The 15,607-nt window shown below is 51.5% G+C and overlaps 1 protein-coding gene across 1 annotated transcript in view; it reads left to right on the top strand.

Annotated features, from left to right (window-relative positions):
* Positions 1-15,607, top strand: part of PLXNA4 (plexin A4) — a gene marked incomplete at both ends in the record, with an annotated part of 338,923 nt that overhangs the window by 264,882 nt on the left and 58,434 nt on the right. The window contains 3 exons of the mRNA XM_084230521.1: positions 8,865-9,065; positions 14,529-14,625; positions 15,091-15,281. Coding sequence (XP_084086647.1) covers positions 8,865-9,065; positions 14,529-14,625; positions 15,091-15,281 — 489 coding nt within the window. The remainder of the gene's footprint in view (positions 1-8,864; positions 9,066-14,528; positions 14,626-15,090; positions 15,282-15,607) is intronic.

Below are 15,607 nucleotides of genomic sequence, written 5' to 3'. Positions count from 1 at the left end.
TTTCTCATGCTGTTATTTAGAATAGAAAGAATAGAATATATTATAGTATGGTACAGTATGGGATGGGATGGTATAATATAATTAATATAATATAAATATATAATAAAAAATTATTGTGGTAGCTGGTGGATTTTGAAGACCCTAATCATTTATATGTTTCTTAAATTGCATATATATGTGCATATCTTTTATCTTACTTGTATGTGTATATATGTACATATATATCTTACATCTCATTTGTGTATATGTTCTATGTTCTATAGAGGCACACACTTGGTTAGAGCCCACACAATTATTGACAAGACCACATAGTTTCCCTGCAGGAATGCAGCTGCCACCCTGGCCCTCACGCTCTTAGCCAACTCTGGACTCAGACAGGTACCAACACCGCTGCTCCAGTCTTACATGCACCTTCCAGGCCCTTCCTATAACCACACAGGTGCCAAGACCATGTGGCAAACACCCTTTGGTTAAAGCAAGGCACTGTCCTGGTGTCAGAAGTATAAGGGTTGAGGGATGAGGAGGGGCATAGCAAGGCCAGAGAAGCCCTTTGATTGCCCTCACCCTCTTCCCCCAGACTTCTAACCCACCAGGAACCCTCACTTGAGCCAAACCCTTCATGGCAGGAGGTAAAGGAATGGTGAGGACCTCTGTGAGAGAGAATGATCCTGACTGAGTGGGGTGGGGGACAAACAAGGGAGACAAAGCAGAAATCTGAAACCCTCCTTCAAGGTAATTAAATGATTCATTCTCCACCAGATATCTCAATTGTTTCTGCTTTCATTTTATCCATGGGCCCCTCCACACATAAAAACCCTGCCACATACACCAAGCTGAAAAGCTGCAAAGAAGCTGAAATCCTCTGTCTCCACTCCCACTGAGAATCTTGCAGTTTTCGGACCAAACAAGAAGAGGCGGTGAAAGTTTCCAGGCACCAGTCCCTCTCCTTCCACAATGGGGTCACAGTGGCTACCCTAGGTTCATCATCTGAGAAAGAGACCCTCACCTAGACTACCCTTCATCGGAAAAGGGGCAAGGGGGAAGAGATTGCATCAAAAGTAGAAACGTCAATCAAAGGCATAGCTGTCAATTCTCTGCTCTTCTTTAAGATAAAATGGATATGGAGCTAATAGGAGAAACATGGATCTGGCAGTCAAGGTCACTCTGTCGGCATGAAGCACCTCATGAGACGTTGTACAGTCTCCTCCCTTCTGAGGTTCTTATCTTGGGGCATGGGGTCAGTTCCCCAGGCCAGGGACCTGGGAAAAACCTCCTATTTGTTTCAAAATCTGCAAGTTATTTGTTGGGAACGGAGACATAAAGGTCTTCAGCCTCTCCCCGGCTTTCCAGCCTGGTGTGCTGGCACAGGTCACATGTGTGGAGAGGCCCAAGAATAAAACGAAAGCAGAGACAATTGAGCTATCTGGTGAATTTCAAAGGCCCCTAATCATTTAATTACCTTGAAAGAGATTTTCAGAGTCCTGCTTTTTTTCTTTCTTCTATGCTCCCTTGTCCCAAGTTTCTTTCTTTTAAATATATGAAAGGAGCTTGTATCTGTTGTTCAGAAAGAGAGGGGGAGAAAGAACTAGAAGAAAATAAAATAAGAACCATCACATCTCCCAGGACAATTCAGGGACCCTGAATTGCAGCAGTGTGAGTCTCTCAAGTGTCTGGATTATGAGCCCCACACATCTCCCCGTCTGCACCTGGCCCAGGTCAAGGTGGCTGGAGATTCATAGCACCTTGGAGCAATTAGTGCTAGAGCCCCAGATAAAGGAAGAGGACTGGAGAAACAGGCTAAGGGAGGGATGTGGAGGTGGGCCAGCCTCCCTCTGCTGCCCCTCAATTCCCCCACATGTCCTGTGAGCTGCGCTGTGGACAGCCTGCCCGGCCATTGCAGTGAGAAGACATGCCTGCCTCCCCCATCACATTATTGAATGAAATTAATTTTGGCTCCTCATTTTCTTGGATGCTTTTTTAGCCTCAGAGACAGAAGTTCTAAGGTTGTACTTTCCGTCGAAGCTTGGATGTTGGATCCTGCCCAGCTTAATACTAGAGCCATTTTGAATATTTGAGGAGAAACCAGAATTGCCCACCTCAGTGGTCTTTGTAGCAACATCTTCCTGGACAATGTGCCAAAGGGGAAAGAATTAAATTAATATTAGTGGACTATTGAATGACTCCAGTTAATTCCGGTTAGTGGAAGGAGGGTGTTGTCCTCGGAGCTTAACAGAAAGTCCCTGGCTGCTAATGAAAATATGGTGATATTTTTTAATGCCAATTTTTTCTATATTTTTCTTTCTGGAAGAGACAGTAGCAGGAATAAGGGATAAAAAGAAAACCAAACCTGTGAAAGCTGATTTTTAGAAGCCCCTGTACACAAGAGTCCCATCTCCAGACCGGAGGCAGAGCTTATGCACAGCATGATAAGCTACACATCACCCTTCACCCTGCATTAGCCATTCCTGAGCATTTCCCACGCTCTCGGCACTGTGAGAAGGTCTAAAGGTGTGTGGGAGATCTGTAGAGCTGGATTTAGAGCGTGTAACATAGGCCCACTGGGGGACATGATTGCTAACATTCAGTGACTGTCAGTGGGAATAAGCTGGGAAGAGAGATCCATGCCTAAGAAATGGTCTCATTGGGTGAGTGCTCAGCTCCAGGCTAAGGTGACCCCGTTCTACCTAATGGGGTGACTGGCACTCAACCTCAAGGCTTCCATCTCTCCTGGGCATCCAGGCACAGGCCCACCCTCTTGGAATAAAGGTGAGGCCCAGGTCCAGTGACTCTTCTAGAAGTCTCTGGGTTTTCATTTCCTTGTAACCTGTGAGTGTGAGGATGCAAACAGGCGCCTTTTGTTGACCAAGAGTGAGGCCGCCAGGTGGTTTTTCATCCAGCTGGCACCGCCTTGTACCCAGGAAAGCTTTCATCCGTGTGTCTTTCCATTTCAACATTGGCTTTGTTGACTGTCACCAGGGATGTTGAATTACCTCTTCCTCCCACCAGAATAAAGAGTGCATTCAGGTGAAGTTATTGGTCTGGAACAGAGAGCTGTTCGATCATTGTTGTTATTATATTAATAGCAAGTATCCTAGCATAATTACAATGATTACAAATAGAATGCCCAATAACATATGTCGTTTATGGTAACTGAATTCCAGTTACAAGGAATGATTTTGTTTCAACTAATGATGGCATTATGATAACAACCCCAGGTCTTTAGATCAGCCGCCAGATCCTGGGTACCAAAGAGGAGAGAGTGAAGGCAGGGAAAGCTGGATAGTGACAAGAGATTCTCCTGGCCCTCAGGCTCACTGTCCAGTATCAGCTGACGCTCCTTCTAAGTTCCTGATGGGAAGTTGTCGTGGCCTTTCACTGGGCAGTCATGTCCTCACCTCCACTAAGTAACAGAGGAGCTGCCAGTGCCCAAGCAGGCTCCTGCACATGCTGGCCTGCTCCTCCACCCCATTGAACCCACACACTTAATCCTGGTGATCTGTAGGGCACATAGGCAAACTTCCATGGAAAAGCAAATCCATTGACAAAAATCTGTCCTCCGTGGATAATTTTGCTGTGATTTCTCATCTGAACTAAAAAGAAAAGTGAGAGGCTACTGAAGCTCTGTTCTCCAGGGCCAGACTGGATGGGCTTTGCTAGAAGGAGAAGGACATCGGCTCGCAGTGCACAGGCTCAGAGAGAAAATGCAACACAAGTGCCTACTCCAGAGAACTGACTTGATCAGAAGAGGCAAAATGAATTCTATTTGATTTCCTAAGCTATGCTTGAAAGGTTTTCCCAACCTCCCCCATGACACCAACAATAGCCCTGAGATGAATTCATAACCAAGAGTGGTATCCTGAAATGTATCTATCTCAAGGCTCAGTTTGCTCCAGGACTGAAGAACTGGCAATGCACGGAAGGTCCTAGACCCTACTGCTGCAGTAAACCCCATATCCTGAGGTAGGGCAGACCAAGGCCATTCAACCCCCTACTAGACTTGAGGGAAATCAGATCAGCCAGTCTTATCAGCAAATCTACTTGCCTTCTTGCAGAGAAACCATCCCTGGGACCAAACCCAAGGGAATATAGCCATCCTTGCCATGTCCTTCACCCTCCTTTGAGAAAACAAAGCCAAACCCTGCTAGAGAACATGCTTCCAACCCATGCACCACCCCCCATTCCATTACCAGGCTGCCATTTCTCCCGACAATTGCATTTGCCATCAATCTTGTCTGCCCCTCCCCCCATAGGGTTATGGGTATTTCCTTTCTGTATTATTACTTGGCTCTCTCCATGAACCAGCCCACCGTAGATCACACTAATGGCATTATAAACTTGGGGAACAGCAAGAAAATATATGGTGCGTTACATTTTTTTGTATTGGACATCATGGGTCTGAAAAAGGTCAGTGTGAATTCAGGGGGTTGGTTGGGACTAGGGCTGGCTGATCTCTGGAATTGATGGGAGCTATGGGGGAGGTGAGGTGACCTGCAAATCACTTACTCCTTAGCTGCTCTGATACCTTAGGTGCAGTCCCTGCCACAGGCTCCCGCAGAGCTTCACATTGCCCCACTCTTGCCATTACAACTAGGAGAATTAGAGCCTCATCTAGTAAACACACTGGGGGCTGTAAATCCATCTCTCTCCCCTTCCCCAGGCAGCACCAGCCCTGAAGGCAGCCTTTTCTCTCCCAGCTCCATAGCATTCTTTATGTCCTTGTTCAATTATTTAAATATGCAGTGAAACCTCTGGATAAAGCAGCTACTGACATGCTGGACATGGGAGATGGAAAGGCATCCTCTTTGGTTCCATGCTTTGGCTCAGTGTTGGTACTCCTTGTAATTAGCCATGCTATCTTTACTTCAGTGTGCATGTAAGTGGAGACCAAAATATGCACTAGGCTAGACAGGTGACCTGGAAGCCAAGGAAGCCACCTCCAGAAAAACCAAGACATTAAAGATTTTTGTGCCTCCAGCCACCACTACTCCCTACCTGGGTCTATCCTTATAGAATGTAGCCACAGGCTAAACAGTCTCCCAGGGAACCTGGCTTCTATTGCAGCATTTGTCTCCCAATAATCTTGTCAAATGCAGGTGTTTTCCACCCTCTGAGAGCTGGCCCTCCAAGAGCTGGCCCTTTCAAGTGATGGTTCAGGAAAAATATCTGCCTTGAAAAGAGAAGAGGTGTCTATTGTTGAGGATTTTTGTTTGGGGCTTGATAAACCGCTGGGGACAAGATTCAGGAAGATGAGCAGGTGAAAATATTTTGTTTGTCATTGTTGTGGAAACTGGTGTCCTTCATGTCTTTATCTGGAGTTGTGGGTGACCGTAGGTGCTGTGCTATGAAGCAAGATCACACATGGAAATATATGTGAAAGGCGAGGGTGGTGGGGGAATGTGCAGGGGGCCGGATCTTTGTGCTGTATTAGCTGCATTAACTAGCATCACACTCTGCCTAGCAGAGCTATTGCAGTCTATGCAACTACCCCAGGTTGCAATATACTACCTATTAAAAGATCAAGTTACTTTCCTCCTAGTAGGTAAAGAGGAAAAAGTCAAAAAAGAGTTTTAATAATAACATGTAGACTTCTTGTATTAATGGGAGAGACCCAGAATGACCGTGTAACTCTCCACATGGCTTCAGGGGCCATCTTAAATAACTTAGCTAAGACAGAAGGGCTTTGAGATTGGGGGTGAGGGGAGAGACAGAGGAGAGTTAGGGAGTTTACCAGGGAAGGCACAGTAAACATGAAGTATGCAGATTGATGTCTGCCTTCTCCATGGGAAGGAATAAGGAGATTAGGTCTTCCCAGTATGTGTTACAGATATTTATCTTTTTTCAAAAGCAACCTCCACCCAGTTTCAGAGTCCCTCCCATTCAATCAACCTTTTGCCGAAAAGGCATATTATGGGGTGGTATATTTTCACTCCCTTACACCCCAAATGGAGGAGGAGTTTTGGAGGAGTTTCTAACCCCATTTATAGTTAACCCAAGCAATGATTAGCACTTCTTTCAAGAATCTGCTTATTTCACACATGAATTAATAGTTATGATTATGCGACCAAAGTTCTTTGTAGTGGAGGAAGCTCAAAGGCAAAGGCAGGGTTGGGAGGCCTGAGTCCCTGAACCACAGCCTAAGTGCTCAGAAAGACAGCTTCAGATGGGAGTGGTGGAGAGACATGGAGGTTTCTCTGACATTTCCCACAGGCATCAGACCTCGAGGTGGTTTCGTACCTGGAATCTCAGAGCCAGACAGGTCGGATATGGGGAGCTGGGGTGGGAAGAGAGGACAGTGCTGTGGCCATGGTCCCTTCATGCCTTGTTGCCTAGGGGAAAATTGCCATTTTACATTTCAATTAGGAGGGACACTGGGGTCAATCAGCAGCTCCACCAGAGGAAAGTGTGGCCAGCCCAGCCCTGGGCCTCTCCAATTATTATTAATGAACTTACTCAGTGCAGCCAACCTTTTTATATGCAAACTAGGCCTTTATGGGACCACTGGCAATCAGGACTCATTAGAGAAATGTAACAAGCCTCAGTGAAAATTTTATGGGGAAGAGAGGGCTTGAACTTCCACCAGTATCCTAGACTAATACAGGCCAGCCCCCAGGCCAGCTTCCAGCCCACCACAGGGAGGATTCCCTGCTTCTTGGTCCTGCAGTCTCAGAGAGACCCTGGCTGTCTGTTCTGCCCCAAGCCTTGGGTGGTCCCACCCACTGGCTGGAACTTGCCTGTTTCTTCAAGGGGAAGAAAAGATGGTGGGCTGGCATCTGCGTCTCTAACTGCCAGCACATTGGCTGACACTGAGCTATTATTTTTCCTCACCCTGACTCAGTGTCTCCTTTGCCAAGCAGCAAGAGCCACTAAGCTGGTCAGGGTATTCATTGGGCAGATACCTAAGAGTGGGATTGCTGGGTCATACAGGAGATTCATTTTCAATCATTTGAGGAATCTGCACACTACTTTCCATAAGGACTGAACTAATCTACATTCCCAGTAACACTAATTGGAAGGGAAATTTGCACTCCTGTGTGCATCGTAGCACTGTTACAATAGTCAAGCTATGGAAACAAACTAAGTGCCACCAAACAGATGAGTGGATCAAGAAGATGTGGTAGTTATACACAATGGAGTACTATACAGCAATCAAAAATGACAACTATGCCATTTGTGGCCACATCGATGGAGCTAGAAGGGCTTATGATAAGTGAAATCAGTCTGAAAGAGAAAGACAAATACTGGGCGGTGTCGCTATATGTCACTAAATGGAATAGAGAGAAATTAAAGAAACAGATAAAAGCCAAACTTAAAACTAATCCTAGAAAATTGATTATAGAGCTAAGGAATCCAGAGGGAGCACCACTGGGGAGGCGTGAGAGCCAGGTGGGGAAGGATACATGGACTAAGCTGGCAGGTCACGGGACCGTTGGTGGAGGGTGCACTGTGGTGCTAACACTTGAAGGGGGTGGGGAACCCCATATTCCCCAAATGCAAACAGTGATGTCAACCAGCATTACCTCCAAAAAAAATTTAAACAAAATAAAATATACTACCAACTGATGTCATTAAAATAGCCAAATGGAAAAATAAATAAATTTTAAAAGTTGGTCTGAGGACGTTCAGATTCCAGATACCCTCGAGGCATCATTCCTGGGCAGTAACATTTTATTGTGGGAAACAGAGAAAAGCCTGCACTTCTGCTCTCTGAATGCAGCCCCTGACCCAGCTCCCCATGAGGAGGTGGATACCCGGGGCCCCACCCCTCTGCCCTTCCCTGGAGTCTCAGTTCTTACTCTGTTAGTGGAGGATGCAGGGGTGGGGTCTCTGTGGAGAATCAGCAGTGGCCCAGGGAGCTGCATCCTCCAAAGGATGTGTGTGCCATGCTCTTGATGGGTACCCTTCCTAAAGCCATCTGTCTTGGCAATCCCCTGTCTCTGCCATAGGGGAGGAATCTGGCAGGTAGTGGGCCTGCCTGACTCCGGTGCCCAGGTCCTGCTGCCTGTGCTTGCCAAAGGCCCCACTCTGTCCATGCCACATAGGTCCAAGACACAGACTCTGTACCAAGCCCTGAGAATCCATCAACACCCTAGCTTCTACCTCTCAGTGGCAGAGCATCCTCACTCCTGATTTGACCCATTCTCTTTGCAGTCCTCCCTGGGCAGAGCTGACTACATCAGGGAAGGGGACCCAGTCAATCATATCCTCCATCCTCAAAGACTTTCTGGGCCCCACCTGGCTCCAGAGATGCGAGCGTCCATTGCCAGCCTCTAGCGCAGTGTGTATCTTCTCTGAAGGGCTATTCCCAGAGCTCAGCCAGAAGCTGGATTAAAAGGGTCTCTGAGACTTATTCCAGAACATTCCCAAGTGTCAGATTCAGCCTACATATGGAAAGTCCTCTCTGCCCCTCCTGCCAGACTACAGATGCATTCTAGAGCCTGGGCCCAGGGCTTAGCCTCGCGGCAGAACTGCTCATGTGGGCCCTCTGTCCCGACTCTTGTTAGCCTGGAACTGAGGCCAAGGGGTCATCCGTCCAATGGGCAGGATGCCCAGCCAGCAGGATCGATCTGGAGGGGAGAGGGTAGGAAGGGAGACAGAGGGATCAAAGGAGGTCAACATCGAAACAGAACCTGGGGAGGGCAGGCACAGCCTCAGAGAGGGTGGCCTCAAAATTCTCACCCCGGTACCAAGGGGTTCATAGCCCCATTCCCTCCAGCACAGCGGCCAGGGGCGGGCACCAGTGCCGGGAAATGCGTAGGTGAATCTTCAGGAGGATGAACAGGGTCAGCACCGGGTTATGTCAGGAGAGGCTCCCTGCCACTCTCGGCTTCCTGCTCCCCGATCTGAGCTGTGCTATCTGTCCCCAGGACTGCCCCCAACTGCTGCGAGTGGAAAAGATCCTGGTGCCCGTGGAGGTGATCAAGCCCATCACTCTGAAGGCCAAGAACCTGCCGCAGCCGCAGTCTGGGCAGCGTGGATACGAGTGTGTTCTCAGCATCCAGGGCAGCGAGCAGCGGGTGCCCGCCCTGCGCTTCAACAGCTCCAGCGTGCAGTGCCAGAACACCTCTGTGAGTCCCCGGGGCCCTCCGGGCAGGCCCCACCCCGCCCAGCACTGGTCAGGATTTCCCTCAAGGACCACAATGCCCTGCCTAGCTGCTTCCCCAGCCCTGTGGGGCTAGCCCAACCCTTTCCACTCCCCAGCCCCCTCCCACCACTGCTAGTTTTTGGGGTCTCTGTTGCCTTGACAACGGACCTCCACCTAAGACTTGCTGCAGCAAAAGAGGTTTGGGGGCAAGCCAGGGACCCCTGAGCACTGTTTGTGGCCAGGTGTATTTGTAGGATGCGTCAGGCTTCTAGAACATTCATGCCCATCCTCCTTATGACAAGCTGGAAGCCGTTCCTCTGCCCCCCCTATTCGGTCTGACCTGATGCCTCATTTGAGCCCCAAAAGCCTACAGCTGCCTTTGTACCTTCACAGAGGCTGTTTCTCAGCAAGGGGGCTTCTGAGACAGACCAACACCTGCGAAGGGAGCCATGAGCAGGAGGGAGCTGGCGGAGAGGGCTGAGGGTCAGCAGCGCCCTGCCTAGGGCTTAGAAATCAGCATCAGGTCCGCGCCCCGTGAGCGCTAGTCGGCAGTCCCCACCCTGCTGTGAGGTGCTATGCAGTCAGCGGGGCCAGGAGGGCAGGTGGGCAGGCCTGTTGTCTCTGATGATGAAATAGTTCCCTGGGAGAGGGGTGAGGACGCCACAAGACCAAAACTCACAGGCCCCCTGCAGTCAGCGGGCTGGGTTAGATTCAGCGCAGTTTGTACCCCCACTACACACCCCCTTTCTTGTCGGTCTGCTCCTTGCCTGGCCTCCTGGCCTTCCCAGCCACTGCTCTGCTTTCTCTCCCCTTCTGGGCTCCTTCTATGCACCAGATGTTCAGAGAAACACCTTAGACTCGGGATATTTCCAAGCAACAAGAGACCGCAACATTGCTCCCTGTGCAGAAGGGAAACCTAAGGCCTAGAAGCAGGGGCACATCTAGGCATGTGGCGCTGGACTGAGAGGCATGTGGTTTGAGGGGCCTTCTTTAAGAATGCACAACGAGATATGCGGTGCCCCGGAGTGAGCTCCGTTCACTTTGGAGTAACCCGCCCCACCCAGGGGAAGATGCCAGGGTGGGGGCAATTATCTCCATGACCCAGGTGTGGACACAGGCTGCAAGAGGCCACAGCTGGTATGCTCTGGGTTTGTCACACTGCCTTATACTCATCCCTCACATTGCTTTGGTGCAACGAGAGATGTTTGGGGATGTAAAGTGAGGCCAGGAGAGCCTGGATGATGTCCTTCTTCCCGTGGGAGGTGATCAAGGGGCAAGTGGAGCTCGGAGAGCCTCACACACTTGCCTAAGGATGTTCAACATCATGGAGACAGAATTGGCAATTGCCCTCCTGGACCTCAAATGTGTCCCCACAGCTCCTGAGAGCACGTCTCCCTTCCACCCCTCCCCAACCCCCGGCAGCCAGGCTGCCTTGCAGATTTCTGCAGTGCTCCAGGTGAAATCTGCAAGCCAAAGGGATATTAAACATCTCCTATTTCCTCATAAATCCTGAGGCCAAGCAGGCTGGTCCCAAGGGCTTGGCTCTAATAAGGAATCCCCCTGTGGGAGGAGAAAGGCTGAACCCCACATCTGACTCAGCAGAAGACAGGAGAAGTTCAGGCTGCAGAGAAAACAGCCTAGTTTCCTCAGAGATGCTATCCAGGGACCTGCTCCCCAGGGGGGCCAAAGGGCAGGTGGGCAGGTCTGTTGTCTCTGATGATGAAACCTTAGTTCCCTGGGAGTAGGGTGAGGACGCCACAAGACCAAAACTCCCAGGCCCCGTGCACTCAGCGGGCTCGGTTAAACAGAGGACAGTTCCCCAGATGGCAGCCTACATTCGCCCTATAGACCTGTTGGTCAGAAGTCCATTCGTGCCTGGGACCAATGTGAGCCTCCAGGAGGCCCACAGGAACTTGCTGCCTTGCTTGCGCTGTGAGAATGGGAGGCCCCGGCTTCCAACATCCTCGGCATTTCCTGAGCCCGAGCCTGACTTGGCAGATGAGCTCCTTGGCAGTCAGGGAAGTCCCCGGATGGGCAAACATCCTGGGCACAAACGGAGCTCAGCAGCCCTGACAGGTGCAGGAGGGCCGGAACAGGCCAGTCTTTTCTCTATGCCCCACGGAGTTCTGGTGGGAGCACCCTGGTGGCAGCTAGAGGGGCAGTGACTGGTCATTCATGGCCTCCTTTAGACCAAGGTTCAAGGGAAGTGTCAAGTGCTGCTAATACCAGTCCTCAGTACCCACCTCCTGCTCACTGGGACCACGCAGCCGGTGGGTTGGAGCACTGGCCTGGCTGGGAGGCAAGCTCCAGGCCCAGCGTCCAGGGACGCACAGTGTCCTCACGCTTTCTCTCAGTGTCCCAAGAGCCACACAGAGTTGGGGAGCACCAGAACAGTGTTACCTTGTCTTCTCCCTGCCTTCCCAAGTTGCAGCTGGGCGGGGATCTGCGGAGCCCCCAGCACTCAGAGAGATGGACACGGAGCACACACAGGCTTCTTGTGCTGTTCAGGCTTGTTCATCCAGATGGTAGAACTTTCCAGCAAAAATATCTCAGGACTTGGGAAAAGGGAATGGTAGAAGGAAATATGTCCAAATGACGTGGAGGAGGTCTTCTCTTTGTGTCAGGAGGCAGAGAAACCAAGGGACACACTTTCTCAAGGTCACAAGTAATGTCATCCACTAGGCAGCCACGATGTGCCAGCCCTTGATTGAGACGCTTAACCTCCTGGCCTCTGGGAGCCTAAAACACTCCCCCTCAGCTCTGGGTTTTGTGCACATTAACTGCCCGCTGATTACAGAGAGCTATATAAATGCTAAGTGGAGCAGAGGTGTGGGTCCTGGGGGGAAGGGAGCCAGTGGTCCAGCTTCCCAGCAGTGAAAAGCTGGAGAGTCTCTTGCAAGCCTTGCTCTGCCCCCTCCAGGGTGAAGGTCATGGGGGAGGGGTGCCCAGGAACTAGACTGCTTCCCTAGGGACAGAGGGAGTGGCGGGAGCACCTGAGGTTAATGATTTCTATAATATTTCATAGTCAAGATCCCAGGAATAGGGGAGAGACAGAAAGTAATGCCCAGCAGATGTGATCCTTAAAATCGTCTTTATTTTCAATTTCCTCAAAAAGAAAAGGCAAGCACACACACGTGCACACCAGAACATGACAGCACCGAAGTGTCCTCACGCGCACACATCTCCATATGCACCAAGTGTCTGGCGCACAAACACTTAATAAGTGGCTACTATTATTATTCCACATAAACATAAACACAAACACAGAGAACGCAAATCTTTTTTTGCACAGCATCCCCCAGTGAACACACAGATTGAAATGCCCCGCAGTGTTTGCGCCCCTTCTACGTGACAGGCACAGAGCCCAGGAGCTCCGCATTGGGTGGTTATCGCTGACCCTCACCCCAGGCCGCTGAGTGATGCACTTTCTAAGTCCCACTTTAGAAATGAGGAAACTGAGGCTTAGATCTTGTGCCCAGGGTCTGGCCTCTGTAGCACACGTGGTTAAGGACACACCGGTGACACAGATATGTGCACTGACACCTTCTCAGGTCAGCCTGCATGTGGACACACTTGCACACGCAGACACTGTATGCACACACATGCAGAATTCCTTGCCTTGCTCTCAGGGAGAGTTCAGGACCCTCCTGAGGGGGCCATGAAGCTTCTATTGCTCTTCAGCCAACATGGTGCTGGACACCATGACCTGCTGCTTCCACTGTGGCCAGACCCAGGTCTGAGAGGCAAGAGCCAGACTCTTCTCCTGACTTGAGCACCTCCAGCAACCCCTCTAGAGGCCGGAGCCCTGTGGACCGTTGAGTCAGCCCTGGCCACCTTCCAGGGGAGCCCCGCAGAGGGAGCTGGGAAGCCTGGGAAGTGGAGCTTGCTGGAGGAGGAAAGTGGAAGGAAGGGGTAGAAAAAGATTCTCTCCCTCCTCTCTCTCTTTCTCCTGCACACAAGTGTATGCACACACATGCAGGCCAGCCCGCGTGCACCTCACCGCGCCTCCCTGCTTCTGGCCCACTGCAGGGAGCAGCGGTCCTTGGGCGTTACCAGCGTCAGAATCACCAGAATAGCTTGTGTGAGTGCCCCGCTTCCCCAGAGATTACGACTGAACAGATGGGGTTGGGGTCCTGGAATCAGTAACCCCCACCCCCAAATATTTCTGATGAGAGTGGTCCTTAGACCACTCTGAGAACCATCACTCTTGAGTGGGAGAAGTTTGCCAGAGACTCAGAAGGACCTGAAATGACCCAGCCTGACCCAGGCACGAAGGCCTTCATCTCCCGGGGCTCCGGCACTACACCACAAACAGCTCAGGGGCCCCAGAGACCCCGGGTCTGCGCTGCTGCTTCCCCAAGGCAAGGGAGCATAGCTTTCTTGATGGGCTGAGACCAGACCCTGTCCCTGGAGTCCTTGGTCACCAGGGAGATGACACGAGAGTGCAGACGGAGCCACAAAACCAGCCCCACCATGGAGTAAAGCCTCGTCTTGGCTCTCTGGCTTGGGCGTGCATCACCAGGGATTTCGTGAAAAAATTTGCAGCACTTGGGTGGAGACTGAAGTTGGCTGGGCACGCATCCTGCTCAGGTGTGAGGATACCGCCAAAGCCAAGTCCGCTCCATATGCCCACTCTGTGACTCAGGCACTCAGGGGGATTTCCCAGCTAGGATTGCAGCCTCTCCCGTGGAAACCTCAGAGGCTCGACAGATAGACCCTCCCCAAGCAGCACCTCCCCTATCACTCCTCCCTACCTCCAAGCCCAGCAGTCCCAAGTAAGCACCCAAACTCCCCAAGAGATCTGGGTAGGGAATGGGATCCAGAGAGGATCTTACAGAGCTGAGGCCCCATCTTTGAGCCACTCAATGCCTTTGGGGTCTTGACCCAGGTTCCCCACCTCACCCCTAAGTTCCCACTTGGTTCTCCTCTCTTGTAATTCCTAGTTGCTCACCCCTGACGCCTCAGCCCTTCCTTACTCTCCAGATCTTTGGTAAAGCACTCACCTCCCCAGAGTGTCCTAGAAATTAAATTTCCCACACTGAATCAGGGGTCTGGGGGGCCTATTGCTAGGGTTCCCTGGATCTTTGGGGAGGAAGCAGGCTCCTCCTTCAGTTAAACTTCCTAGGGAAAGCAGCTGGTGCTACAACCTCCATGGAAGTAGAAGGTAGACAAGGAGCTTCAAATCTGTTCTGTGAACCCACCTTCCAAATGGGGCCCTCCCCAGATCTGGCCTCTGCCCTGCCTCAGCTTCCTGAACTCCTGTTCCTGGTCCCTGACATGTGCTTCTCCATCCTGCCCCCATACATGTGCATATGTGCCCACATATGCACCCCCACATGACTGTCCTCACCAGGGCTTAGTTCCATGTACCCCAGAAGGCCCCCAAATCTCCAGATGTCTCTATGACCCCCTTTCTTCTCTCCCACACCCTCGGACCTGGCTGCAGTATTCCTATGAAGGGATGGAGATCAACAACCTGCCTGTGGACTTGACAGTGGTCTGGAATGGGCACTTCAACATCGACAACCCAGCTCAGAACAAAGGTGTGGAGGGGCGGGGACTGGCGGCGGGGAGGTGGGGCAGGGCTGAAGGTGGGGCCTGGGGACGTGGGGCCTGGAGGAAGGCAGGACCTAGTGGGAGGCAGAGCCTGTGGGAGGCTAGGCAGCAGGCTGGAGGGAGGGCGCAGTTGCTCTGTGTTCCTGGCCGGGATCTTTCCATCCCCACCAAGTGATGATGCACCTGGTGTCACTCACCTTCTGCCTCCCAGCTGCCCTCCAGGGCCTCTTGGGCTGGCTGAAGGAGGACGGCTGACGCTGGAGGGAGACTCTGCACCCCAATCAGTTGTGTCTGCACAGCCTGGAGCTCTGTGCGATCTTCTCTGTGTCAGAATGGCTAAGGGGACATGCTGTCTCCATATCCCGTCATCTCAGTGGCAGATGGCACCCCTTGTCCACCCTCCCCGGGTCCCCACTTCCAGCTGTATTTTCCCACTTGCCCTTTGCCCACAGTTCACCTCTATAAGTGTGGAGCCATGCGTGAGAGCTGCGGGCTGTGCCTCAAGGCAGACCCGGCCTTTGAGTGCGGCTGGTGCCAGGGTCTGGGCCAGTGTACCCTGCGGCAGCACTGCCCGCTGCAGGAGAGCCAGTGGCTGGAGCTGTCAGGCGCCAACAGCAAGTGCACAAACCCCCGCATCACAGAGGTAAGCGAGCCCTGGCCTGCTGGCCAAGTGAGCGGGCTCCAGGCTGCTGAGCCTCGCCCTGCACGACGCTGGGACCCTAAAATACTGTGCCTGCACATGGTGTCAGTTACCCTAGTGGTCTTCAGGGGGCCTTAGATGCCCTGGCCAGCTGGGCACATGATATTTTCCTGCACAACTCCCCCAGCAGTTGCAGGCTTGGTTCAGAGGTCCTCCCCTTATCAAAGGTGTTTGAAAACAAAAGGCGAGGCCCTGCTGCTCTGTGGGAGTCCCCAGGGAGGGGTGTCAATAAGCTGAAGGTCCTCTCCACACCTCCCTCTGTCTCTAAG

This window comes from Talpa europaea (assembly GCF_964194135.1).
Source record: "Talpa europaea genome assembly, chromosome: 3".
Lineage (NCBI taxonomy): Eukaryota > Metazoa > Chordata > Mammalia > Eulipotyphla > Talpidae > Talpa > Talpa europaea.
The sequence above is the reverse complement of the archived record's forward strand: the minus strand, read 5'-3'. Positions and strand labels throughout refer to the sequence as shown.